Here is a 27,566-nt window from a genome sequence, read left to right on the forward strand (position 1 = left end):
GGAGGGGAAAAAAAGACTCCACCGCTTTCTGTGGGGAGAAGCACACATGCAAAGGGAGGGGCCTTCTTTGGAGAACACAGCACAGAGTGTACTGCACTTGCCAGGACCTCTTTGCTTTTCTTCTTTTTCCTTTGGATTTCGCCGAGTTTGCTGAAACTCTTTTTGAAATTTTCAAAATGTCCAGGGAGAAAAAAGTCACTCAACTTTAGGGTACAAGGGATCATACATTATATACTCATTATAGCAAGTTTTCCATAATTTTCATAATTTTGATGCAATCTTTACTTACTTTACTGTTGTTATTCTCTCTCAATATGAGGAAATGGAGCCTCCGAAAAAAATGGAAGCATTCACCCTCAAATACGCTCCCAAGCAGAGAAGTGGTCGTGAGAGCAGTGGAGATTCCACACAACTCAGATTTATGCTGCCCACAGGTAGCTGGATCAAGCCACCATTACCTTTTTAGATAACATACTGACACATATGTGTGGGCTTTTATAAGAAAGGGATTTGTAATCAGCTACTTCCTCTTTTTATTCAAATTAATTTTCCTTCCCTGATCCATGAATCATTCCTCACATAGGAATTGGATGATGATTCAGAAAGAACCAGTAAATTCTAATGAGCCTAAAAAGAGAGACAAGCTTATCATTGCCAGAGATCAAAACCAAACCCTAAAATCATAGGCTTTGTTTAAAATGCTGTTTCAGACACTGAAATCTAGTTCAGGGAACATACCTTTTTCGTGAACCATCCTCCCCGCCCGCATGCCCCACTGAAGGGAGGAGGAGGCCAGTGAATCTCATGAGGAGCCAATGACCTTTGAAAATGTGGTTCACAGCAGCCTGACAGCTAAAGGGCCACAGAAGGCCAGATCACCGCCCCAGACCACACTCCGAAAGGAAGGGGTTGACAGTGGCCATCTTTGGGAGACTATAGCACAAGGGTGCATTTTATTCACGGGAAGCTCCTTCTGTGTCTCTCTCTTTCCCTTAGATTTCACTGAGTTTATCTGAACTCTGAAATTAAAGGCTAGCAGAACCAAAACAGTCACTCAAAATACAGAGGGTAAAGGGAATGGTACTTAGCAGTCATAACCACACATAGCAGTGTTGATAGAAGATTGCTCGTGTTGTCAGACACATCTAATCTGCATAGGAGTGATTCGTTTGGAGAATGGTTTTATAGAAATATGGAAGATTCCAGGCCGAACGAAATGATTGATGCAAACTCTCCATTTACTCAAAGAGGTCTGATGCTGGAGTTAACTAATCACGTCTGTTTACCAAACCTAAAACTCGAAGGTTAGTAAATAATCATAATCAACCCGGATACTTAAACACAAAATCCAGCTTGGCTATAAAGGAAGCTATGAACTGACCTTTCCTTCTCATAATGCACCTGACTCCTTGTTAAAAGTGATTTATAAACAAACAAAAAACCCTTGGCAATGTATGACCCCAAACACTCAAAACTTAAACATCATTTGGAAAACTAGGAAACTGTGCTTTTATAAGAAGAGGAGATTCACTTGCAGCTCCTCATTCATTACTTGAGAATCTACTTCTCATGATACCATCTACCTAAAAATGCTCATACAGTTAAAAAAAAATGCAAGGCACAATATAACTAAATTATAAACCATCTAAGCTGCCTTAGGGGGAAAAAAAAGGCTGCCTTTGTGTATGCTTGGAACCACAGAACCAAGTGGGATCGGCTTGAGCCTAATTAGAACCACCTTCCTTCTCAGGTATTAAATGTACATGGGGTGGGAAAACTGCAGGTTTCTCAGAGGAGAGTGGAGAACAGCTTGGGCACTGGTCTGCGTGTTGCCTCTGAAGCTGAGGGTCACGGAGAACTTGGTGGCCTGTGTTTCATTGTGGCATCTGAACTCTGGAGTGTGGGGGGGGGTGGCCACTTATAAACAATACAGAATATCAGAAGTGAAGAAAAGGGGTTTATTCTCCAGTTTTTCAAAAATACAGACATGGGAATTTTCAAAAGGTACTTTGTTTTTTGCTAATATACTGTACTTTCAGCATTCTCTCAACCCCCCCTTTTTATAATATAGGTATTTACTTTATGTGTAATTGTGTTAACTTTCGTTCAGGTCTGAAAAATTCTCAACCATCACGTCTTCCAATCTTCTTTTTCTCCACTCCCTATATATTTTTCTCCTGGCCATTTCTTCTCCTACCTCCTAGCTTAGTTTTGGCATGTTCTCTTTTTTGTATGTCACCTTGGTGATTTCTTCAGTCCTAGCATCAGATTCTAATTCATTCCTCGTCTCTGCTTCTCACCTGGGGTTTACCTCAAATATTAAGATATTTTAAAGTTTCAAAGAGTATATTTTTCAGTGTTAAGATTTCTGATATTTGCCTGTTTATATTTATTTTTGTTTCTTATGTTTCATTGTTTTTAGTGGATAAATATTTCTTTATATGGGGTTGTTAAACTTTTTCTGTAAATGGCCAGACATTAAGCATGTTGGGTTTTGCAGGCCACATGGTCTCAGGTGCAACAACACAGATTTAATTCTGTATTGTGAGAGCATAGAGTATATGTAAGCAAATGGGTGTGGCTCAGTTCCAAGAAAAATTTACTTACAAAAACAGGTCACGGCAGCCACTTTGGAAAACAGTGTGGCAGTGCCTCAAAATATTAAACACAGAGCTGGCATATGACCCAGCAATTCCCTTTCTAGGTATATACCTAAGAGAAATGAAAGCCCATGTTAATACAAAAACTTGCATACGAATGTCCATAGCAGCATTCTTTGTAATATCCAAAAGGTGAAAATGACCCAAAGGTCCATCAACTGATGAACAGATAAGCAAAATGTACTGTACACATACAGTGGAATATTATTTGTCAGTTAAAATAACAACAAAGTGCTGGTACCTGCTAAAATACATAGGAACTTTGAAAACATTATGCTAAGTGAAGGAAGCTGGACACAGAAGACCACATATTCTATGATCCAATTATTGGAAATGTGTAGAATAGACATATCTATAGAGACAGGAAGTTGATTAATGGTTACTTAGGGCCTAGGGAAGTGTAGGATGGGGAGCGCCTGCTAATGGGAAAGGGGTTTCTTTCTGAGGTGATGAAAACATTCTAAATAGCTTATGGTGACTGTCACATGATTACATAAATATACTAAAGACCACTGACCTGCACAATTTAAACAGATGACCTTTGCCTGTAAATGACACCTCAACGAAGCTGTTAAGGAAGAGATGGCAGGGGCAAACAGGTGAGCAGCCAGGAGGGCCACAGTCTGCGGATTCCAGCTCTGTATTTTCTAGGATCCTAACATACTTCTCAAAGTTATTTATAGTTTATTGTCTATTTAAATTCTTTTCTGGCTTAAATTCAGCTTTTTTTTTTTAAGATTTTATTTATTTATTTATTTGACAGCAAGAGATCACAAGTGAGCAGAAAGGCAGGCAGAGAGAGAGGGGGAAGCAGGCTCCCCGCTGAGCAGAGAGCCCGACGTGGGGCTCGATCCCAGGATCCTGGGATCATGACCTGAGCCGAAGGCAGAGACTTTAACCTACTGAGCCACCCAGGTGCCCCTAAATTTAGCGTTTTGATGACTGACTTTAAGGGCTGTTGGTTTTCCTCCAATGTTTGAGACTTCTTTATGGGAGCTAATCCTGAGTAGAAAGCATTTGTCTCTGGTTGTTCTCTTTGTCTGCTTACCTTTTTCTGTCAAATGTTTCATGGGCACCTCCGGTCAGCAATCGTGTTCCAAGAGAACTAGTTCGATGTCTTGGGCTTCCTGTCCCCATGGTGACATGTGATAGGATAGCAATTCAGTCCACAAACTCTAGAGAACTGAGCCCAGGGAACTGAGGAGATGCTTTGCCTCCATTCTCCCTGGACTTCCAAAGACCTTTAGCCAAGTGCAGGCTATGGTGCCAGGGCTTTCTCAGGCTTCTTTCATGCAGGTGCTACTGCCCTAGTCTCCCTGTCTTGGGTGAAAGCTTTCAGGTCCCAGTTCACCCCACGGCAGTTGAGCTACTCTGGCAGCCACTGGTTTGTGGACACAAAAAACACTGGGCCCATCATTTCAGTCCAGTTTACTACTTTGTGTTCCTGCTCTGTTTCTGAGCTACAGAGATGTCTACTTTAAAAAAAATATTTTCCCTTGGGATGTCTGTATGGCTGAGATGGTTAAGCTTCTACCTTAGGCTCAGGTCATGATCCCATGGTCCTGGCATCGAGTTCCACGTCAGGCTCCCTGCTCAGCGAAGAGTCTGCTTCTCCCTCTCTCTCTGTCTCTCTGCTTGTGCTCTCTCTCTCAAATGAATAAATAAAATTTTTAAGAAAAAAAATAAATAAAAAATACCTTCTCTTGTTCGATTGTCTCTTGACTCCTATGTAAAGGCTCCTGGGGGGCAGGGCAGAGGGCAATACACAGATCTACAGTGCCATCCTGACTGGACACTTCTCAAGGCAATGGAATTTTAGCAAAAAGATTCAAAAAGGGCATCAAATGCTCCTTGGTGGAGTAGACATGCTTTATCTTTTCTTTTTTTTCCTTCTAGCAATCTTGAATTTGAAATAAGTGGAGTATATTCAAATGGAGGTGTATTATAGTAGGTTGCAAATAAAATAGAAAATATGAGACCAGCAGTCAGAGGTGAACACATATTTTTGAGAATCTCAGAAGTCAAGAAAACAATTATAGCCCCAATGATAATAACGTTCAAAGCGATATCTATAAACAGATCAACGAAATAAATACTCTAATTTTTACTTTTGATGACTCCTCTTCTTTTCAATGCTATATATTTAGCTTAAGGATACAGACCTATATGATTTTTATGGTACATCTGTGATTAATTTATTCATTTATTATATGAACTATTAACAATAATTAATATTAACAAGTATTAACTATGCTCCTGCTAGCCACTGAGTACTCTAAAAGGCCATGATGATACAGTGATGAATCATAAATGGCCCTTACCCTCCAAGAATTCCAAATTTATTAATGAAATCAACCGCACACACCAAAAGAAGTCACCATTTCATTCTAAGATAAGTGCTATAATGGCTGTAGGGAAAAAGTGCCTCAAAGGCATAGATGAGGAAATAGGCAGTTCTTACTTGGTGTGGTTCAGTGAAGAGGCAATTGTAATTCAGAGAAGAGGTAGCACATTGGGAACTTTCAGAATTTCTATGGAAGACTGAGTAGTACTTTGTTGGAAAGGGAGGTCTAGGGGAATTAACTTGTGCTTAAACCATTTTGACTTAGATTATGGGTGTATTTTGGACAGCTGTGGGGAGTGAATGGAGATTATGAGAGGGCAATAAAACCCCTCCACCTCTCTCTCATCCACAGTTCCCCACATTATTTACTAAACACACAGATTTTTATTAACTAAAAATGAAGAGTTCAAAGTAGAGTTCTCCTTACATGAGCAAAGAGGGTGGGATCAGGTAATTTTAGGAAAGAGTAAATACATGGCATGGTCAGAATGCAGAATAACTAGTAACTGACTTGGGGATGAAAAGACGGCCTGGGTGGGTGGACAGTAGGGGCTCCTGCATTGTAGGCCAAAGAGACTGGCTTTTTTCTCAGGCAATGAGAGAGAACCTGAATGGCTGTAATGCTGAAGAGAGGGAATCCACTTTACATTGGTGAAATACAGACATCTGAGAACATGAGATGGAGAAGAAAAAGACTAGAACTAGTGACCACTCAAGGAAATACTATAAGAGTCCAAGTGTGAAATACTGACTATTAGACTAAATCGTCATGGGAATGGGGGAATTAGAAATATAATAATTTTATTTGAAAAGCTATGATAGAATAATACTGCTATTAATATTTCATGGCAAGAGGTTTCCTTAGTTGGGAAACAAGTGCTGAAGCTTTTAGCATTATGTTTAATGCTTGAGGGCTATGTTTTTCAGATAATTGGAGTATTATTATCTACTATATCTATGATGGAGAATATCCAAAAGGTGATTTAGCCATGAAGAAGAATTAATTCATTACATTAGGCCCTTATGTTTCACTTTAAAAAACATGCAAACACTAGCATTTTCTTTAAACTTTTTTTTTTTTTTTTTTAGATTTTATTTATTTGACAGACAGAGATCACAAATAGGCAGAGAGAGACAAGGAAGCAGGCTCCCCGCTGAGCAGAGAGCCCTACGCGGGGCTCGATCCCAGGCGCCCAAACACTAGCATTTTTATATTATACAGAGAAGAGAAGAAATCTTATCATTTGGGGAAAGAAACAAACCTTCTGTTCAAAAAAGGCATGTATAAATGAATCCCAGGGGGCACCTGGGTGGCTCAGTGGGTTAAAGCCTCTGCCTTAGGCTCTGGTCATGATCCCAGGGTCCTGGGATCAAGCCCCAAGTCAGGCTCTCTGCTCTGTGGGGAGCCTGCTTCCTCCTCTCTCTGCCTGCCTCTCTGCCCACTTGTGATCTCTGTCAAATAAATAAATAAGTCTTAAAAAAAAAAAGAATCCCAAGTTGAATAAAAGCACAGCTTTTGGATAAATGCTATGTCCCATGAAAAAGTAGGATTTCTACATTGAATATTGTTTCTTTATTTTAAAGAATTTAAGATTAATTATAACTTTAAATAATATTTCTGCTCACATAATGACTGCATGCTTAAATGGGAAGGAAGAGAGAAGAGCTGGTAGATACAGCTGTCCTGCAAACTGGCCTACAAACTAATGTCAAAAAGTCCCTTCTCTTTACCTCGTGAGGAAAATCCTTTCCCGTGTTCCCTGACCCACATTGGAAGCTAGAAGGCACTTCATACAGTAGAGGTGACAATATCTTATTATTTTCTTATCCTGTGACAATATCTATTGAGCTGATGATAATGTATTAAACACTATTCAAAGGACTTCATATATGGTATCCTGCTTAAACTTTGAAAAGCTCTGAAAATGTGAAAATCTCTCTCACACATTTGGCTTTAGATCTATAAAAACTTAGAGGAGAGGAGACTTCTTCATGGGCCTGAGGGGTCCCCAGCCCTAGCTCACAAGATTCTCTCTGATGTCCCTGTCACTCACACCATTTTAAATTTTTTTTTTTAAGATTTTATTTACTTATTTGACAGACAGAGAACACAAGTAGACAGAGAGGCAGGCAGAGAGAAAGAGAGAGAGGGAAGCATTCTCCCTGCTGAGCAGAGAGCCCGATGCGGGACTCGATCCCAGGATGCTGGGATCATGACCTGAGCCGAAGGCAGCGGCTTAACCCACGGAGCCACCCAGGCGCCCCCACTCACACCATTTTAGAGGGAATTTTCTCCATGCAGGTGTGTGGTTATTGTTCCTCGTTAAGAAAATTCCTGAGAGACTCTAATCTAACAACAACAACAAGAAAGAATCAGATCATAAAAACCTATGTTAAGTATGATTCAAAGGGAAAAAATGAGCTGCACTGAAAGCCAATTTGAGTTGGAAAGACTTGCACTCTTAAGTAACCAGACATGTGTAGCCAGTTATGAAGCTCTCCAATCACATATGTTTTTAAACATCTGTCAGCACAATCAGAACTCCACATGCAAACCACGGCACTCGTGAGCGTTAGGGAGGGTTGTCTGTGATGAAGTCTCAGAAGCTGAGAGAAATGAATAGATTTCACAGGCTGAACACAGGTTGTTCTTGCTTGACTTGAAAGCCTGGGGAAGCAGCTCCCAAGGCTGTGAGGCATTTACTTGAACATTAATATCTTAAGGACAAAACTGGAACTGGCAATAAAATCTATGAAGTCCTGAAGAAAGAGACATGTCAGAAAGTGCCAAGGAGTGGGGAAACTAGGGAGCCATAGCTTAACTTATGGTTTCAGAGCTGGAAGTGGAGTCTAACTTTTCTTCCTCTCTCCCTTCCTCCCTCTTTTTCTTCCATCTTTCCTTCCTTCCTCTTTCTTTCTCTCTTTCTCAATTATTCAGTGACACTTTCCCACCATTAAAAAGTTCCCATCTCCAAAGTGCAAATAGGGTTCATTCCAAACCTGCAGCATTTGTTCTTCCTCTGAAGACATCATCATACGCTTTCCACTGTGGCTTCACCTGGTAGGCATGGATGAACACCACAAACACCACCACAAGGCACATTAAAGGAACAAGGGCTGCCGTGAACAGAGCGGCGTAGATGTTCGGGATGAAACACCTGGAAGAGAGAAGAGGCGATGAGATAAATCAGACGACTTCTTTATAAATGCTTTTATATTTGGAATGTGTTATATCATCACTTTATACTAGCTCTCTGGGTTGAAATGTCGGCAAAAGCCAATTTTTGGATGCTAGATTGAAGCTTTGTTTGAGTAGAGGCAACACGATTAAATCTAACCCACTGCTTCACAAAGTTGGTTCTAATGGAACATGCATATCCTGAGGTGCTCAGAAAACTTTAACAGAGGTTATGGCAAAATAAGTTTGAGAAGTGCATGTACGCTTTTCTAGCTCTATCTTGTTGGCCTAATAGACCAAGATCTCATTGAGCACTGCATAAAAGGCAGCATTGTTTAAAGGCAAATTTGAGGATTCCTACGGCTCATTCTGTCATTTCCATAATCTTGTTTTTTGAGTGAAAGACAGTTTTGTCATTTCTAAGTTATACATTTTTTTTAAATTTTTAATTTTTTATAAACATATTTTTATTCCCAGGGATACAGGTCTATGAATCACCAGGTTTACACACTTCACAGCACTCACCAAAGCACATACCCTCCCCAATGTCCATAATCCCACCCCCTTCTCCCAAACTCCCTCCCCCCAGCAACCCTCAGTTCTAAGTTACACATTTTTTTTTTAAAGATTTTATTTATCTGAGAGAGAAAGTGAGAGTGAGAGAAGGAGCAAGGGAAGGGACAGAAGGAGAGAGAGAAGCAGACTCCCTGCTGAGCAGGGACCCCCCCCCCCCAACTCGGGATTTGATCCTAGGACTCCAGGATCGTGACCAGAGCCAAAGGCAGACACCCAACTCACTGAGCCACCTAGGTGCCTGTAAGTTACATATTTTCCCAAGATCCATTAATTCTCTTGAAAATGATAACTTTCCCTTTGGAAGTTCTACTACACAACTGTATCTATGATTACCGGGGGTTTATTTAGATCAATGAGGTTCAAGGTAAACTCACATTATTTATTTTGGTAACAATGAAATTCCATGGAAAATGGTTTCAGGGATGTACCTGGAAATTTTTACTCAGTCAGAAAATCCTCTTGTTCTTTACATAAGAAATATAAAAAATGTCAAAAAATGTCAAAATGAAGGACCATTAAATAGGCTCAATATCTAAAACTGTGTTTTTGAAGTATTACAAAGAACACACCTCCTACAACTTATAATAATATAATAGTTCTAATTACAAGAAATCTTTTTTTTATTACAAGAAATCTTAATAATAGGGAGCGACTCCTGTCAAATATCTTTTCCTCACTTTTCCCTTTTTAATATCTATAAACCTAAGATAACAATAAAGCCAAAAATAATGGATTCTGAAGAAAACCCAAGGAAAAAGTATAAACTATTTAGAAGGAAACCTCAAAATTCAAACTACGGGTAATCAGGAGAAACAGCCATTCTAGCAACTGAGAAAAGCAGTGCTTCAATTTCATATTTAAAAAGAGATACATTGTAGACCTTCCTCAGGTATTATTTTTAATTAACATGACCTGGCAAATGTATTCCTCAAGTAAACAAGACACATTTCAAGAGATATTTCAATACACATTCTGCATCTGCAAAGAGATGTCAGAATGATGAATATCCTGGCTTTTAGAATTTAATTTGGACAGTACAAAGCCTGAATCATCCCTGTACTCTCATCTGTATGCCAGAAGACCTGTATCTTCCAGGTAAAAGGCATATGATTAACTAGAACAGGCAAACATTAATGGCTTTGATCTTGAATATATTTCTGCACTAAAAATAGCAATCACGTTGGCTACTCATTTTCTGTATACTGACCTAAAACAATTGTTTTCATCTGAATTACAGATTCACAGGCAGATCTGGCCGAAAGTGGCTTAGACCAACGCGGACACTGACAAAGGAACTCACACAGGCTTCTGTGCTTTATTATTACCTTCAAAAATGTGATCACAATTCAACTTCAGTCTGTAAAATGGGGTTACTGAATCTATTATGACCTGCTCAGGGATTAATTAACATATCGTACCAAGTGCTTTGGCATAGGCTTGACCCTTCAACATCTACATTTCTCAGGGGCTGACCACGTTTGGTTCTCATGTCACTATTTGAAGGGCTTTCCTAAAAACTTTCCTTTACTTTAGAAAACAACCCTTGAAAGCAGAACCCCAACAAATAGCACACCAACCTAGGTGAAAAAAAAAAAGAGGCAAAGTGAACCCGTAGGAAGTTAGAAGTGACCAGTGGCTCTTGGAAAGAGAAGGGAATCCTTTAAGTGCCACAGCTCTTATAAACCTCCTTTGCAATTCTCCCTGCTTGTACGATGACTTAGTCATGTTGGCCCATTCTTTCAGAGAAGGGTAAGGAAAATTACCCAATTCTGAGGTGATCCATTTTCTCCCATTTCTTCGGAGCTGCACAAGTCATGGCATCTCCCACGTACTGGGCTGCTGAGAGTGCCCGAAGTTTGTCCTTCACATGGTCAACGTGGAGCCAGATCACTGATGAAGAGGGCTTTGGCCGCACAGCATGCCTGGTCCTGGAGGCAGCCCCTCCTGCCCCTCTCCCCCATTATAGCACTGCTCTCCGCATGGTCCTGCCTGCGCCAACTCCTGTGTAGCTGTGACTCCATGCCAGTCTTTCTCCAACAAAAAAGGATCTGCTGTACGTACGTACATACTACCTCTCTTAGGAACCAGGAAGCCAGACAACTCTTCTACAAATGCTACCAAATGAGGCAGTTGCAAATGAGATAGGGCTAAAAGGGTAACCGACCAGTGCAGGTAGCAATCAGGGCTTCCACACACCCAGGACCCCATCCAAGGAAAGCAGGTGGAGAAGGCGGTGTCATTCCACATCCTCAAATTATATTTCATACAGGAACACCTTCTTTTAAATTCTCCTTATTTGTTTTTTCCTTGAAAGCTAATAGATATTACTTGACTTTTCTGATAAATATTGTCTGAATGGGGTTTCTACTGGTATAGACTAACACTTCTGACATAGGGGGGCTCCTGGGTGGCTCAGTTGGTTAAGCATCTATCTTCGGCTCAGGTCATGATCTCGGGGTCCTGGAATCGAGCCTCGCTTCGGGCTCCCTGCTCAGCGGAGAGTCCGCTTCTCCCTCTCCCTCTGCCGGCTTGTGCTCTCTCTCTATCTCTCTGTCAAATAAATAAAATCTTGGGGGAAACAGGGACAAAATGATATATTAAACAAACAAACCCAAAGCTTCTGACATAGGTTTAAAACTGCCCAAGATAAATGAAGTATATTCTACCCTTAAAAGAAAAGACAAAGCACAACAACAATGAATACGACAACAAGAAAAGAAAAAACACAAGCCTCACCAACCAGAATTTCTTTCAGTCCCATCGAATAAGATTATATAGTAGTACATCCAGGGCGTTTGAGGATGAGATCATATGAATGTGATGTGTGCAGTTAGGAAACTGTGACTATCACGTTAGAAATAGTTTCTGGAAAAAAAGTTGGGAACAAATTCTCGGAAAAAAAGGAATGTAGTGTAAGAACTGAAGAGACTGAATGCTCTGGGCACACAAGAGCTGGGCAGGGGGGGCAGCTGATTAACGCCCTGGCAGCTACTGTTTCAACAACAACAGGTCTGGCCATCCCCAGAGAAATGAGACAAAGGCCATGTGGCTCTGCTTTCTCAGAAAGGGTGAGGAGAATGTGCTTCTTGTCATTACCAGCTCACCCAGCTTCAAAGTATTCTGGTGACCCTTTTCTCTTTTGGGGTTGATTTCTGGATTTTTGTAATCACACGATGAACTTTGGCTGTTTCCTTTTAAACTTTCATGGGTAAATCTCCTTTCTTCTTCTTCTTATATATTTTTTCTCTTTCTTATTATAACCCACAGATAATATAATTCATTTTAAAATCTCATCAGAACGTCTTCCTTTTCTGTTTTTGGCCAGATGATATAAGAAGATGCTGTTTCACTATCTTCTCTGTTTCCCCTTTCAGTCTACTCTTAGAGCATTCACAACACTTTATGTCACTTTCTTTCTTTTTTTTAAAATATTTTATTTATTTATTTGACAGACAGATCACAAGTAGGCAGAGAGGCAGGCAGAGAGAGGAGGAAGCAGGCTCCCCACTGAGCAGAGAGCCCGATGCGGGGCTCGATCCCAGGACCCTGGGATCATGACCTGAGCCGAAGGCAGAGGCTTTAACCCACTGAGCCACCCAGGCACCCCTATGTCACTTTCTAATTTAGTAAGATTATTACCTCCCCTAGGTAGCACTTTGTACTTACTGAAGTGTGTTCACTTGCATTACCTAGCTTGGCATTAAAAAAAAAAAAAAATCAATCATGTGGGTGGCATGGGGTATTTCAGTTTCTTTTTTCCTGTATGAAGCCAGCATAAGAAGGAACTCAGAAGCAAAGACGTCCAGGAGAGACATAAGCTCCCCTCACAACTGCTGAAAATACTGGGAAAGATGCTGGGAACTCCTTGTATGTGAGACTATGATTTGAGTCCATCTAAATTATATTTTATCTTTTTTTTTTAATGTATTTTTTTTATTAATTTTTTTATTTTTTATAAACATATATTTTTATCCCCAGGGGTACAGGTCTGTGAATCACCAGGTTTACACACTTCACAGCACTCACCAAAGCACATACCCTCCCCAATGTCCATAATCCCACCCCCTTCTCCCAACCCCCCTCCCCCCAGCAACCCTCAGTTTGTTCTGTGAGATTAAGAGTCACTTATGGTTTGTCTCCCTCCCAATTCCATCTTGTTTCATTGATTCTTCTCTAAATTATATTTTAAAGAACAAGTTGACCCTGGGAAACTGTAGGACTTGAAATCCAGGGTAACATCTGGATGACATAGGTAATAAAAAAAGGACTAGCTAATGAAAAAATAATACAGGTGAGCCTTAAAAAATGCAGGGGTGAGTGGCGCTGACCCCCTGTTCCAGTCAAAAATCCACCTCTAGGGGGGCCTGGCTGGCTTAGTCAATAGTGCCTATGACTTTTTTTTTTTTTCCGCCTATGACTTTTTATGTCAGGGTTGTGAGTTCAAGTCCCATGTTGGGCATAGAGACTACCTAATTAAACAAATTTTTTTAAAATTCATGCAAAATTTTTGGCTCTCCCAAAACGTAACTACTGATAGCCTACTGGTGACTGGAAGCCTTACTGATAAATATAAATGGTTGATTAAAACATACTTTGTATGTGATATGTATTCTACACTCTACAGTTGGATTAATGTAAGCTAGAAAAAAGAAAATGTTACTAAGAAAACCATAAGGAAGAGAAAATACATTTATAGTATTATTGTTATTTATTTTTTTAAAAAGCCATATATAAGGGAATCCACGCATTTCAAACTGTGTGGTTCAAGGGTCAACACTAAATGTTTGTTTCCAAAGTCTTCTTTGTAACTACTTTTCCTCAATAAGACGATGTAACAGTTGACTCTGAGGCTCATGTGCCAACTTCCCACAGGTAAGTCTCCTTAAGATTTCCTGAATGATGGCACTTAACATCCAAAATTTGTTGCTTCAACCAACTTTTTCTTTTTGAAACTCCTGGTGATATGCTACTTTATTTGAGGTTAAAGGAGATGGTTTGTCAGTTTCACCCTAGAAATTATTTAATGTATGATGAATCAAAAAAGGTTCATTTACTGCAAATTGGTTTCTACTTTGTATGGAAAGTACAGCGGCACCTGGGTGGCCCAGTCAGTTAAGTGTCCGACTCTTGACTTCCACTCAGGTCTTGATCTTAGGGTTGTGAAATCGTGAAACAGCCCAGTGTTGATATTAGGCTCTGAGCTCGGCATGGAGTCTGCTTGAGATTCTCTTTCCCCCTCTCTCTTCCTATCCCCCCACTTGCTTTCTCTCAAATAAATAAATAAATCTTAAGAAAAAATGTGTAATATATCTGTTTATTGGCCCTGGTCAAAGAATACAGATGTTATTCATTATGTAGATGCTTATCATTTATAAATGAAATCTAAGCCAATATTTGTGATTTCAATATTCCCTTCTATGTATGTCCAATTTACTTTCTTTACAGAGATGATATTATTATTTAACACAGATTTCTTATTCACCTATGCATTTGTGTGTATGCGTGTGAGTATGAATTTATTTGTATATATGTATGTATTTCCCGTCTCATCCAACATGGCTGGAGAGGTTTAGAGAAACACTTCAAACATGTTAATTTTTCCTACTGAATAAATTTATGATGACATCAGAGAGAAGAGAAAAATAACAGTTTGGATTTAACTAGCTGCAAGCAGGAAAATATTTTTTTCTTTCTGTCCTTCTATTGCAGTGTGTATAGCATTTTTCATACCAGGGGAAATCAACTGAATTCATTCATTCATTCATTTACTCATTCAGTCATTTATTTATAAGCCTAGTGTGGAACCCAATTCAGGGCTTGAACTCAAAACCCTGAGATCAAGACGTGAGCTAAGATCAAGAGTCCGACACTTAACTGACTAAGCCACCCAGGTGCTCTTGACTGAATTCTTAAACTGAATGTTCCTTGAAGTTTAAACTTTATTTATTTTTTAAATAAAGATTTCATTTATTTATTTGACAGAGAGAGACAGCAAGAGAAGGAATACAAGCAGTGGGAGTGGAGAAGCAGGCCACCTCCTGAGCAGGGAACCCGACATGAGGCTCGATCTGAGGACCCTGGGATCATGACCTAAGCTGATGGTAGGTGCTTAATGACTGAGCAACCCAGGCACTCTGAAGTTTAAACTTTAAACAAAAACACTATTAAGATTAAATTGCAGATAAGCCCCACAAAGTGAAACTGCACATTAGGGTAATGTATGGACTTAGAGAAGAAGGAGAGGAACAAAGTATTTTCCTAGAGTGAATTAGCTAGATGATGAAAACTATCTTAAATATTACTGCTACTATTCCTAATTCTACCAGCATTACTCATAATACTGGCAGTGATCATTTATTATGTGTCAGACATTTATGATATGCATTATCAATATAAACATCCCAACAATGTCACTAGCCTCATTGTATATGTGGAAAAATGACATCTAAATAATAGAAGGTCAAAGAGCTAGCAGCACAAACAGGCTCATTTATCCTCACTACTACCCCTACAATTCTAAAATTATTTCCACCATTCCAGTAAAGACGTATTAGAGTTAGTGGTAAACATGCCAGTGTCCTCCTTGAGGATAGGAACTGTAATTTTTTTAAAAAAGACTTTATGTATTTATTTATTTGACAGACAAAGATCCCCGCTGAGCATAGAGCCTGATGCAGGGCTCGATCCCAGGACCCCAAGATCATGATCTGAGCCGACGGCAGAGGCTTAACCCAATGAGCCACCCAAGTGCCCCACGAACTGTAATATTTTATTACATTCCTCCTGAAGAAATGTCTATTGCATAATCAGACCCTTAAGAAATGTTTATTGATGTAACTGATTTTTAGCACTTTTTAAAAATCACTCAAAAAAAAAGGCAGGCACACACAAACAGACAATCCTGCATTTCATGTGTGCCTAGTTCAATAACAACCCAAGTAACGTTTGAATATCTATGACATACTAGGTACAGTGTTGGATGTGGAAGAGCACATAAGGATGCCTGGGGATGGTGCTTCCCATCCAGATGATTGCATTTATAAGTGCATAGCACTTTGGAATCTAGTCTTCTACTCAAAGTGTTGCTCCTTTATCAGTAGCAGTAGCAGCATGACCCAAGAACTTGTTAAAAATACAGAATCTCACATCCCCATGACGGAGCTCCTGAAACTGCATTTTAACAAGATCCCCAGGTATTTCATGTGCACACTGGAAGTTTGAGAAGCACTGCTCTAGTGCACTCATGGGACATAAAGTAGCTTGATGTAATTAACAAATTAATCCTTACAACTCTTTGGCAGTGAAGCCAAGGGATTATGTAATCCCCAGGAGAATCAGACCCTGAGAATTCATAGCACATGGTAGTCACAGTAGCCTGAAGAACCAGACAGAAAGAAAAGCGGCAGGAAGCAAAAAAGAAGCCTGGAGTTAGTAACCTAAGCTTTCTGATCAGAGGACAGGAGAGAGCTAGCAAATCACAGGAGAATGGACACAACAGGTCTGCAGATGGGTCGAGGGAAAGGAGAAGGGGAGTGCTTGGGGCCATGGTGGGTGTGGATGGGAGGCAAATATCCAGTCTTGCTGCATCGAGAAACCCATGCAGGAACAGGTTTCTGTGAAGCGTGAGTGTGACTATGCTCCACAACTGCCCACACTACTCAAGGTTTCCGGAAAAGGTGAGCCCCTGTGCCATGCACCTCTATCCCCACACCCTCGCCTCAGATGATACCTTTGAGGTAGATACCTGACCCAGAGGCAGCCGTTCTTCTGGGTTGCCCCTCATTAATAACTTGGTGCTTCTGCTCCAGAAGTGGAGCTGAGCCAATCAACTTTCTGCTCTTAAGAATCTGACATGGAGGGGCACCTGGATGGCTCAGTGGGTTAAAGCTTCTGCCTTCGGCTTAGGACATGATCCCAGGGTCCTGGGATGGAGCCCCGCATTGGGCTCTCTGCTCAGCAGGGAGCCTGCTTCCTCCTCTCTCTCTCTCTGCCTGCCTCTCTGCCTACTTGATCTCTCTCTGTCAAATAAATAAATAAAATCTTAAAAAAAAAGAATCTGACATGGATAGTTGCCAGTTACTGGCGGGCACTAGAGCCAATGTACATTCAAGGCGGACATCCATACTGCAGTATATGCACAATGGATACACAGAAGAAAGAGACAGACGGGAGAGAAGGAAGGGTTAGAGGAACATCCAGGTACTCAGAACCAGAAGCGAGAGGCTCTGTGGTCCCTGATAGATGAAGAGTATGGTCTTGGTTTCCAGCATTCTAATTTCAGATTCTCTGAGGACCAACTCACCTCATTAACAGCTTTTGAAATTCCATGAGAATGCTTGAGGCTGTCTACACCTCCACTCTCTTTAAGTAGCTTTAGTGGTTTTTTTACATGCAATATAATAGCCACAGTTAAAACACAGAAGTGAGTGAGTGATAGGGAAAGAGGGAGTGAGTAAACACTATAGTTTAAAGCAATGTTGTTCTTCAAAAAAAAAAAAAAAAAAATTTGTGTATTTATTTGGCAGAGAGAGAGAGAGAGACACTGAGACACAAGCAGGGGGATCATGACCTGAGCCGAAGGTAGATGCTTAACCAACTGAGCCACCAGGGGCCCCAAAGCACTGTTGCTTCTGTAGATACAGCAGGAGACCACTGCCATGTCTACCGGTTTCAGAGTTCATGCTACACCATGGTTAGTGTTGCTATCTAACTTGATATATTGATTACTGCCTTTGAAGAAGCCAAAGGACCAACAAATAACAATCAGTCTCACTTTTTAGTACTTAAAAGGTATCTCTCTGCTTATATTATTTGAAAAGCTTGAGCAAAGAACAACAAAGACCTCTAGGAGCAATACTGTTTTATGTACTTCAAAAAGAGCAGATACTTGAATTCCTCAAGTATTAAACTGTCTAAAATTTCCAGTCAGATATATACCCCCCCAAAAGCCTTTTATTATATATAATTAACTCTTGCTGAATGAGGCAGTTGCCCACATCCCTAGCTCATTAAAAAGGTAATATATATTTCCACATAGATTCCAAAGATGAAGTGTAGTCTCAAAGCATTAACAAAGGTTAGAGATGGTTGATGAAAAACATTCCGAAAATCACAATTCTGCAGATGACCTTGTCTTTTTCTCTTTTGTTTTTCCAAGAAACTCAAGTCTGAGCAGTCTGTTCCCTGAACAACTTGGAGCTACTGTTGAAATCAGCCTATTGGCCATTGCTTACTGACTTTGTTCAGTAGGTTCCAGTGAATCTAGCCCTTTCAGAATTTAATCAGAATAAGGTCAGGCTGACTTGTTATTTTTTGCATGTACTAATGCTCTGTTCTTATAAAACAAAATTGTTTGGTACTTGAAAACGTCATTGTCCTGGTACATTCAGAGGTGTCCTGCTCTTACCTATTACTCACCCAGCCTCTGAATGGATGGCTAAAAAGTTTTTTCCTGACTAATCATATCACCTTCTTGTACCTGAAGACAGTAAATTATAAGTTTTTCTACATTTATAAAAAAAATAGATCTGGGGCACCTGAGTGGCTCAACGGGTTAAGCCTCTCCCTTCGGCTCAGGTCATGATCTCAGAGTCCTGAGATCGAGCCCCACGTCAGGCTCTCTGCTCAGCGGGAAGCCTGCTTCCTCCTCTCCCTCTCTGCCTGGCTCTCTGCCTACTTGTGATCTCTGTCAAATAAATAAATAGAATCTTTAAAACAAAATAGATCTATAGAGGTGACCATGGGAATACAAGATTGATGTCCAAATTTTTTTGTGTTTTTGCGCCCCCAACCTCCATTTTACTTCATGCTTGCACCTGTGGGCAGAGAGCCTTGGAGTGTCAACTGCAGGAGGAGAGTGGCTTCAGGTGAGGCTGATCCCTCATCATAGGCAGGAGGCAGTACTTTCCATCTTAGGTCAAAATTGCAAAAGCAGTTTTCATTTTTTTGCATTTTAAATCTGAGATTTCATAAACTCAAAACAGTAATAGTTTAGAAGAGATTAGGGGCTATGTGTCATGTTATCATAAATATTACTTCCTTTTCTTGATGAAGACTTTGTTGGCTTTCATGTGTTCCTTCCCCCAAATACTCTTGCAAAACACTTGAAAATGTTTCATTAGAGCCCATGAAAAATATAAGAAAAGTAGAAATGTAGGTCTCTGCTGGCAAGAGTGTCACTGTAACTACTCTAGTGATGATACAGCTATTTTAAGGGTTAATAAATTCTGACAGCAAAGGTGATGGTTTCTCCAGAGTGCAAAAATCACTTGGTAGAAGGCTAATCCAACGTTTATTTTATTTTATTTTTTAAAAAGATTTTATATATTTATTTTAAAGAAAGAGAGAGTGCGTGGATGCAAGAGTATGAGCGGGGGCAGAGGGCAGAGGGAGAGAGAGAAGTAGACTCTCTGCTGAGTGCAGGACCTGATTTCACACACAGAGCCCAAATCAAGAGTTCAATGCCTAACCACCAAGCCACCCACGATACCACCCCGATAATTCAATTTATGGTCAATCATATTTTATTGATCAGTCGCCACATTACATTGTCCTGGAGATTAGGTCCACAGATTGCTCCGACTTTATGTGAAAGTCACAAATTCTCCAAGAGAAGATTTCTAGAGCATTCCCTGCCAATGTGCATGCTCAATTCTACCTGCACCTTGCATTACCTATAGTCACATCAATATTTACAGCACACTGCAATAAGTGATGTTCCTAAATGCTGACATCGAGTCACTAAGACATTGTTAAGTGAATACTGTTTAAAATATACCATACACTTCCTTGCGCTACTAGTAAAATTTTAATCTTAAAATCCTGAAAACAACAGGGGTAAATTTTAACTATTGAGAAAACAAGGAAAATGTGACTAGTTGAGGTGATATGTCAGAGCATTTTAAGGTCATTATTTCAGGTTGTACAAAACATAGTTATGCCTTATCTCCAACACTTAGCTCTCTTGCTGAGCTCATTTCAATTCTGATATCCTGAATTTCTCACTCAGCAAATATTTACAGGTGTTGATCTTCAAAGTAATCGGTTAGCACATCAAAGATGTGTTTTAGATATCTAACCCTTAATACGTTCATGTGCAGTGGTTGCTAGAGCTGTTCTATAACATCACTGTTAATTAGTATTTGTCGAGTGTTTTTAAATGTTCTGCAATATGACAGTTATAGCTGGAAACATAAGAAGTATAAAAGGCATAACTCATTTCCTGAAGAATCTTGGAGCAAAAAAAGAAAATGTAACAATAAGAGATTTTTTTTAAAAGATTTTATTTTTATTTATCAGAGAGAGAGAGGGAGAGAGAGCAAGCACAGGCAGACAGAATGGCAGGCAGAGGCAGAGGGAGAAGCAGGCTCCCTGCCGAGCAAGGAGCCTGATGTGGGACTCGATCCCAGGACACATGATCCCAGGATCATGACCTGACCGAAGGCAGCTGCTTAACCCACTGAGCCACCCAGGCGTCCCACAATAAGAGATTATTATAAAATCCCATAATGCATTACCAACATGTGAGGGATACCTAATAAATGTTTAAAAGGGTAAGAAATATGGGCCACAATACCTGGGGGAAATGAGATAGAGTTCAGGGATTAGTTTCAGAAAAGGAAAGTAAAACTGGAAGTAAAGGATATGGAGGCCAAAATTTCATCCACTCTATGGGAAATCCCGGGTTTTGAAGGGGAAATGACACATTTCACTTTCCTTGAAGCTTGGATATCTGAAGGATTAGGTTATATAGCTATAGAAGCAAAACTGAAAAGTCCCACGTTGTAAAGCTCTGAACTTGACACCAGATAAAGTGATCTCCTTTATGATTTATGTAAAGAAGTTTTTTCCTCAAAAGACAATAAATGATGCTGCTATTGAAGGTCTAAGTGTGGGAGGATGAAGAGAGTAGGTGGAAGCCTCTTATTGGATTAGGGTAACACTGTCTACAAAAAAAGAATGTACTTTTTAGGGGGCTCTGGAAAGCCCCAAAAGGCTCTGAAATCAGACTATTTGAGCCACTCCTAGGTATACCGTTTATTGTCTGTGAACTGGGCCAATATTGAGCAGCTCCATATCTCAGTTTCCTAACAAGTAAAATAGAATAATAGCATCTCCCTCATAGGAGTGGAGTAAGAACTCAATGATTTAATCCATGTAAAGACCTTGGATCAAAGCCTGGCATGCTGTAAGGTGCACAATAGTATATAGTTCTCATTATTATTATCATCATTTATTACTAAGCCCCAAATCCTCATGTGTAAGACTTAACCTGCACTTGATGAAAAAGAAGATTCCAAATAGTAGGGAGCAAAGTGTAATATCTATCACCCTTATGTGTCAGGGAAAAGTGCTGAATACTGTGAGTTCAATGTTAGGAAGGTCTTTTACTGGGATAGTCAGGGAAGACTTCATGGAAGAGGAGGGAATTTGATATCAGTTTTTTCCCTTTCCAATTCCTTACCAATCGGTAGATTTTTAGTGATGCAGTTACGCAAGTAAGATCTGCCTGTGTCCAAAATGGCCCTACAAAAGGGGAAGGAGGAAAACTCCTTTGAAGCTTTTCCCCATGACTCATGTGTTTCTGCAAGACCAGTTGTTGAAACTTGGTTCTAACTTGAAAAGTCAAGGTAACTTGGGGTCATTCAACAAGAGGCAAGTAATAGAGAAGGCTGTCCCACATAATGTGATGCCACTACCAGAGGCTGACAAGCGGGCCTGGCCCAGAAGCGTCCGCAGAAGCAGACAGAGCTGCTGATTCAGGGACTTCTCCGGGACTGGAACTGCTGCTCTCTTACCTGTTGTACTCCTGTCCGTCAAAAGCCTTCAGGGAGAAGGCAAAGGATGCAGGAGGGGAAAAGCCAGTTAGCTGATGGTTTTCTAGAGGAGAGAGAATTTCTAGCCTCTTAGAAGCCTGCATTCTGAATGGGGTGGCTGCTGGAAGAGTCTCAGTGTTAACTGTGAAAGTGGGCATTGCCAATGTCCCATCAACCTGCATGGCTCACCAGATGGATAACTGTCCCTCCTCCTTTCATTTAAGAAAATGCATCTTCGGGGCACCTCAGTGGCTCAGTGGGTTAAAGCCTCTGCCTTCGGCTCAGGTCATGATCCCGGGGTCCTGGGATCGAGCCCCATATCGGGCTCTCTGCTTGGTAGGGAGCTTGCTTCCCCCCCCCCTCTCTGCCTGCCTCTCTGCCTACTTGTGATCTCTCTCTCTGTCGAATAAATAAATTAAAAAAAAAAAAAGAAAGAAAATGCGTCTTCACAGAATCCTAGAACTAGAAAGGACAGTAAAGGCCACCCACCCTCCCTCCAGCTTTATGGGTGAAGAAACCAAGGGGCAAGAACTTGAGGCTTGCCCAGCACTTGATTGAGCTCTTAAGTCAGTGTTTCACTATTATTATTATTTTAAGATTTACTTTATTTATTTGAGAGAGAGAGAGAGAGAACATGCATGGGAGAGAGTCTGCCTTCTGGGGGAGGGGCAAAGGGAGAGAATCTCAAGCAGACTCCCCAGTGAGCACAGGCCTACATGCCTGTGCACGATTTCACGACCAATGAGTTCATGACATGAGCTGAAGCCAAGAGGCGGATGTCTAACCGCCTGAGCTACCCAGGTACCACCCAAGTCAGAGCTTTAAATGAGGTATAGGTGGGACTCGAGAGAAAAATAGCCTAAAATTTTCGCAAGGGTCACATTCTGCTAAAAATCTAAAAATTCTTTTCTTAGGAAGGGTCTTCAATGTTTTATTTTACTTTGCATATGAACTCTCAGGAGCTTAGTTGACTACTGAATAAGTCATAGAATAAAATGATTAGCATGCATATTTCTGAAAATAATAGTCAACAGACAGGAGCTAGGCAACCTGGACAATACTCACTGCTTCCATGAAAGTTGTGTTTTCTTTCTTCCGTAAAAGATTTTAATGACACCATGTATTAAGATTTTTGCAAAATGTAAAAATTCATACAAAAGAATAAATCCCACTTGGTTGGAGATATAACAACGATATGAGGGAAGGGCAATTAATCCAAAATTATATTCTGTCATTCATTAGCCCCTCTCCCACCGAGGTTCTTTCATCTCCTACAAACAAAACAAAACAAAACAAAAAATCTGGCTTCAGTTGAACCAGTATTTTATCATAAGGAATTTATTTTTGACAACAGGATGTTCCTGTTATTTTCATGCCTTGCAATTTCAACAACAGGATTTCAAGGCAGCGAAATGAAATGGGAACAGCAGAGTGATATTAATTTCTGAGCATAATCATGAATGTGTGAGAAAAATCCAAATAGCCTAAAACCTGCCTTAAAAAATGTAGGACTATCTCCCTCCTGAAATTTCTGAATTTCTTTTAATTAAAAAAAAGTCATGCTCTAAAATGCATTAAAGGTTTTTGGCTGAAGTAATTAACTTTTTAACAGTAGCAAAACTTCTTAATTGTACAGCTGGGCCATAAAAACTTTCTTTTATGATGGTTTGTTTATTCTTTTCCTTATTTCTTTTTCTCTCTTCAAATAAAAGCTCCATGTTCCATGAAATGGAAACAATTTTATTATGAAGATTTTATTTATTTATTTGAGAGAGAGAGGGAGAGAGTATGGGCATGTGAGAGAGAGCCCGAGGTGGGGAGGGGAGAGGGGGAGAGAGAAAGGGAGAAGACTCTCCAGTGAGCAGGGAGCCCAGCACAGGGCTTGATCCTAGGACCCTGGGATGATGACCTGAGCTGAAGGAAGATACTTAAATGACGGAAGCACCCAGGCTCCCCTGGAAATAATTTTTAAAATATGCTTAAAATTCAAGAGTATAGGGGCGCCTGGGTGGCTCAGTGGGTTAAGCCTCTGCCTTCGGCTCAGGTCATGATCCCAGGGTCCTGGGATCAAGCCCTGCATCGGGCTCTCTGCTCAGCAGGAAGCCTGCTTCCTCCTATCTCTCTCTCTGCCTGCCTCTCTGCCTACTGCCTACTTGTGATCTCTCTCTCTGTCAAATAAATAAATAAAATCTTTAAAAAAAAATTCAAGAGTATAATATATATATACCATCTGGGATAGTATCATGTACTTTTAAATGATAAAATCTTATCAAATGTCAAGTCTGTTCTTCATAACTCATTTGGAGGCTTATTATTCAGGTATGTGGAATGGAGTTAGGTGATATCACTTCCTCTAAATCACTCAGTTAAAGATTCTGCTGTCTGCTATCACCAAAAACAGAGACTAACCTAACTGGTTTGATTATGGGTGAAAATGCATCAAAAATGACAACTATTTGGGACATTCTAAATTGGAACAAGAAGAATAGGATAATTTCACAAAACAGAGTCAGAGAACCAAGTGCTTATCCATGTGGACTCTGAAGAGTCTGTTTGAACCTGGACACTGCTATTGAATGGCTGTATGACTATGGGTAAGTGAAATTACCTCTCTGAGCGCTAGAATCTTCACTTGTAAAATAGGAATAATCTATTTTTTAAATAAACGTGCCATGACAGTTAATGAGATTAATTTGATTAAGGTGCTTCGCATAGTACCTAGCATGTGGTAGGAACTCAGTAAAGGCTGGCCCTTGTTATTTACTCTAGCATGTGAACTGGTTTCATTCTTTGCTGGAACACTGTCATGCTTATTCATGTATAGAAATCATATGTGGTATTTAACTGTATTTATAATCCATTTCATACAATACCCAAGTATTTGGTTAATGTCATTGACTTTTTTGCAAAAGCAAAAAATAATCAACACCTCCGACATAACATCTGACACTACTTCTCAGAAGAGCAAGTACTCCTTTGGACACCCACGGCAATGATTGAAAACACGAGAGCCCTGGGTCAATGCTCAGTCATTCGAAAGCAAGAAAGACATACAGTCTTTAAAATATATGTGCTTAATCTCCATTGGTTCTGCCAAGACGACCCAAAATTGTGCATGCAAAATCCGAGATTTAAAAAGGCGAGGTGGGATTAAATCTTTATGTTGGGATGGAGATTACTTAACTGCTTAGGGAATCTCTACAGTTGCTGTTTGAAGGGTAAGGTAGCACACGCCATCTCCATGCCATCCCCTACTTTGACGAAGCTGTTATTTTCACAGCAATTTCACAGCAATGTCACTATACTTGGAAGATATTTTCTTTGTCAGTTGAGGGAGCTTTGTTAGAGGTTCCCATCATGTAATTTCAAATCTGAGTAACAGCAAAGAGCATCCTCATGATGTTTATCCCCCTCCATTACCCTCTCAGCAAAGAGGTACCAAACCTTCCTTCTACTTCTTTATTATTTCTGTAAAATACTCAAATCTAGCTAAAGTTCCTAAATGGGTTTTATTATATTAAATTAAAAAAATTTTTATATTAACATATACTGTATTATTAGCCCTGGGGGTACAGGTCTGTGAATCGCCAGGTTTACACATTTCATAGCACTCACCAGAGCACACACCCTCCCCAATGTCCATAACCCCACCACCCTCCCCCCCCCCACAACCCTCAGTTTGTTTTGTGAGCTTAAGAGTCTCTTATGGTTTGTCTCCCTCCGGATCCGATCTTGTTTCATTTATTCTTTTCCTACCCCCCAAGCCCCTGGGTTTTATTTTTTTAAAGATTTATCTATTGGGATGCCTGGGTGGCTCAATCAGTTAAGTTTCTGCCTTTGGCTCAGGTCATGATCCTGTAGTCCCAGGACTGAGTCTCACATTGGGCTCCTTGCTTAGTGGGGATTTGCCTTCTCCCCCTGCCCTTCACCCTGCTCATGTTCTCTCTCCCTCCAAAATAAATAAATAAATAAAACCTTTTAAAAATATTTATTTATTTACTTTAGAGTGAGAGAAAAAGAGAGAGAGAGTGTGTGTGCACACTTGAGTGGAGGGGAGGGGCAGAGGGAGAGAATCTTCAAGCAGACTCCTTGCTGAGTGTGGAGCTCGCCAGGAGGCTTGATCTCACAACCCTGAAATCATGACCTGGGCCAAAACCAAGAGACAGACGCTTAACTGACTGAAACACCCAGGTGCCTCCACTAAAAGGGTTTTAAGCAGCTTATAAAACATACTCTATATAAGCTAAAATAAAAACAAGCAAAATGAGGCAAATAAAAAATAAACTAAGATTAAACAGGAATGGGATATCAAGGTGCCATTTACTATAAATGGGCTATACATTCACTACAGTGTGCTCTCTAGTAGGTGTTTCAGAAGTGCATGCACAGGTGTGCACACACATTATACACACACAATAGTTCCAGAGAAGACAACTGTTTCCAATATGGATGAACACAGTTATCGTGTCATAATGGACAATGTTGTTGATCTGAAATTCATGGAAGATCCGGTATTGACTTTTACAGGACTGCTAGTAATTCATTCATTTATTAAGCAACAACTATATGCATCCTATTTGTTATGCTCTCTACATATAGAGATGACTAATACATGCCTCCTGACCTGGAGAAGATAAGGGTCTAGCATGGAAGAGACAGGCTCATGCCAAATCTTAATGCAATGTGTTTAGTGTGACAGCACAGCCACCTGGAGCACGGCAGCAGCTCAGAGGAAGGACTGTGTTACTGTGTACAGGGGAGTTAGATGGTAAAATCATATTTGCCAAGAAAGACATGAGACTTAGGAAGGACATGTGTTACTTAAATGACCTGAGAAGAAAATCATCTGGACAGTTTTAGGAAAGCCATGCTCTCTTTTTCAGACTATGCCAAAGAAAAGGCAATGCTCAAAGATTTCTCAGCTTTGCTTCCTGTTGGTGCAGGAATCATCTGGGCTCTTAAAAAGGGAAGCATGGCTTGAGATTTTCAGGAAGATAATGTAATTATGATTAATCTTTGTTCCTCTGGGGCTATAAAACTTTCAAGGCTAAGGATTTGTGTACATGCCCTGATTTTGGGGGGGCAGGGACCTGAATTAAGAACCACATAAAATTAAAACACAGGCTTGACTGGTCCAAAGATACACAGGCTATGTATTTTACTAATTTTAGAAAAAAGCCCTGAAGGGAGAGGGAGAAACATCATTTCACAAACCCTCTAATACAGTGTGTGTAGAGGATAATTATGGAGGAAGGCTCAAGAGAGCTGCTGTGTAAGAATTTCAAAAGTGCCTCAAGCAATCCAGAAATCACAGCTGCAACAGGAAGGAAGCGGTTACTGAACCAAATGCTGTCTTCTCAGGGCCCTTCAACCCAGGGAAAATGTCAAGGTATGACCTGGAAGATCAAAACTGAGTGCAGGGGCCTGGGAAGCAGAGTAGAGGTAGAATTCACCACCCTTTGAAAAATTCCACTTTCCTTTAGTGGCCTGAAAAAAAAAAAAAAAACTTAACAGCTGGAGAGAGCTTTTGTACCCGATAAAAGTAGCAAACTGATGAACATTGAAGCAGCAATAATTCTGAAGGGAGAAGAGAGCTCTTAATATTGATACTGCTTTTCTCTCTCTCTCTCTTAAATGTAAATTTCTACTTTACTGATAAATAAGAATTCTGCCTAAACTGTAACTGGAATCTGACAAAGACATCTTTAACTAGACACAAGTTATTTAAAACACTAGGTCTAACGCTAGTCTCTCCTGAGAGCCCACTAGCAGGACGGCTGTCAGCATGCTGATACCTTGCAAAGAAACACGGCAGAGCTGAGCTTCTCCTGTATTTCAACGCGATCAAGAAAACAGAATATAAAACAGTACAATCCATCCCACAGATGCCACACTATGTAGTTTTGGAAAGTTAGATCCTCAGAGGCATCTTTTTGAGGAGAAATTTTCAAGAAAAGAGAGAGGCTATCAGGCTCTCCCACATGCAAAAATCA

At 40.3% G+C, this 27,566-nt stretch overlaps 1 protein-coding gene across 1 annotated transcript in view; it reads right to left on the minus strand.

The window, feature by feature from the left end:
- ADGRV1 (adhesion G protein-coupled receptor V1) overlaps nt 1-27,566 on the minus strand; it is a 546,992-nt gene that overhangs the window by 89,999 nt on the left and 429,427 nt on the right. Inside the window, exon 86 of the mRNA XM_004759095.3 lies at nt 8,005-8,162. Within this exon, the coding sequence (XP_004759152.2) occupies nt 8,005-8,162 (158 nt within the window). The remainder of the gene's footprint in view (nt 1-8,004; nt 8,163-27,566) is intronic.

The sequence above is a fragment of the Mustela putorius genome, unplaced genomic scaffold (assembly GCF_011764305.1).
Source record: "Mustela putorius furo isolate JIRA1106 unplaced genomic scaffold, ASM1176430v1.1 tig00537350_pilon_pilon_pilon, whole genome shotgun sequence".
NCBI classification, from domain to species: Eukaryota; Metazoa; Chordata; class Mammalia; order Carnivora; family Mustelidae; genus Mustela; species Mustela putorius.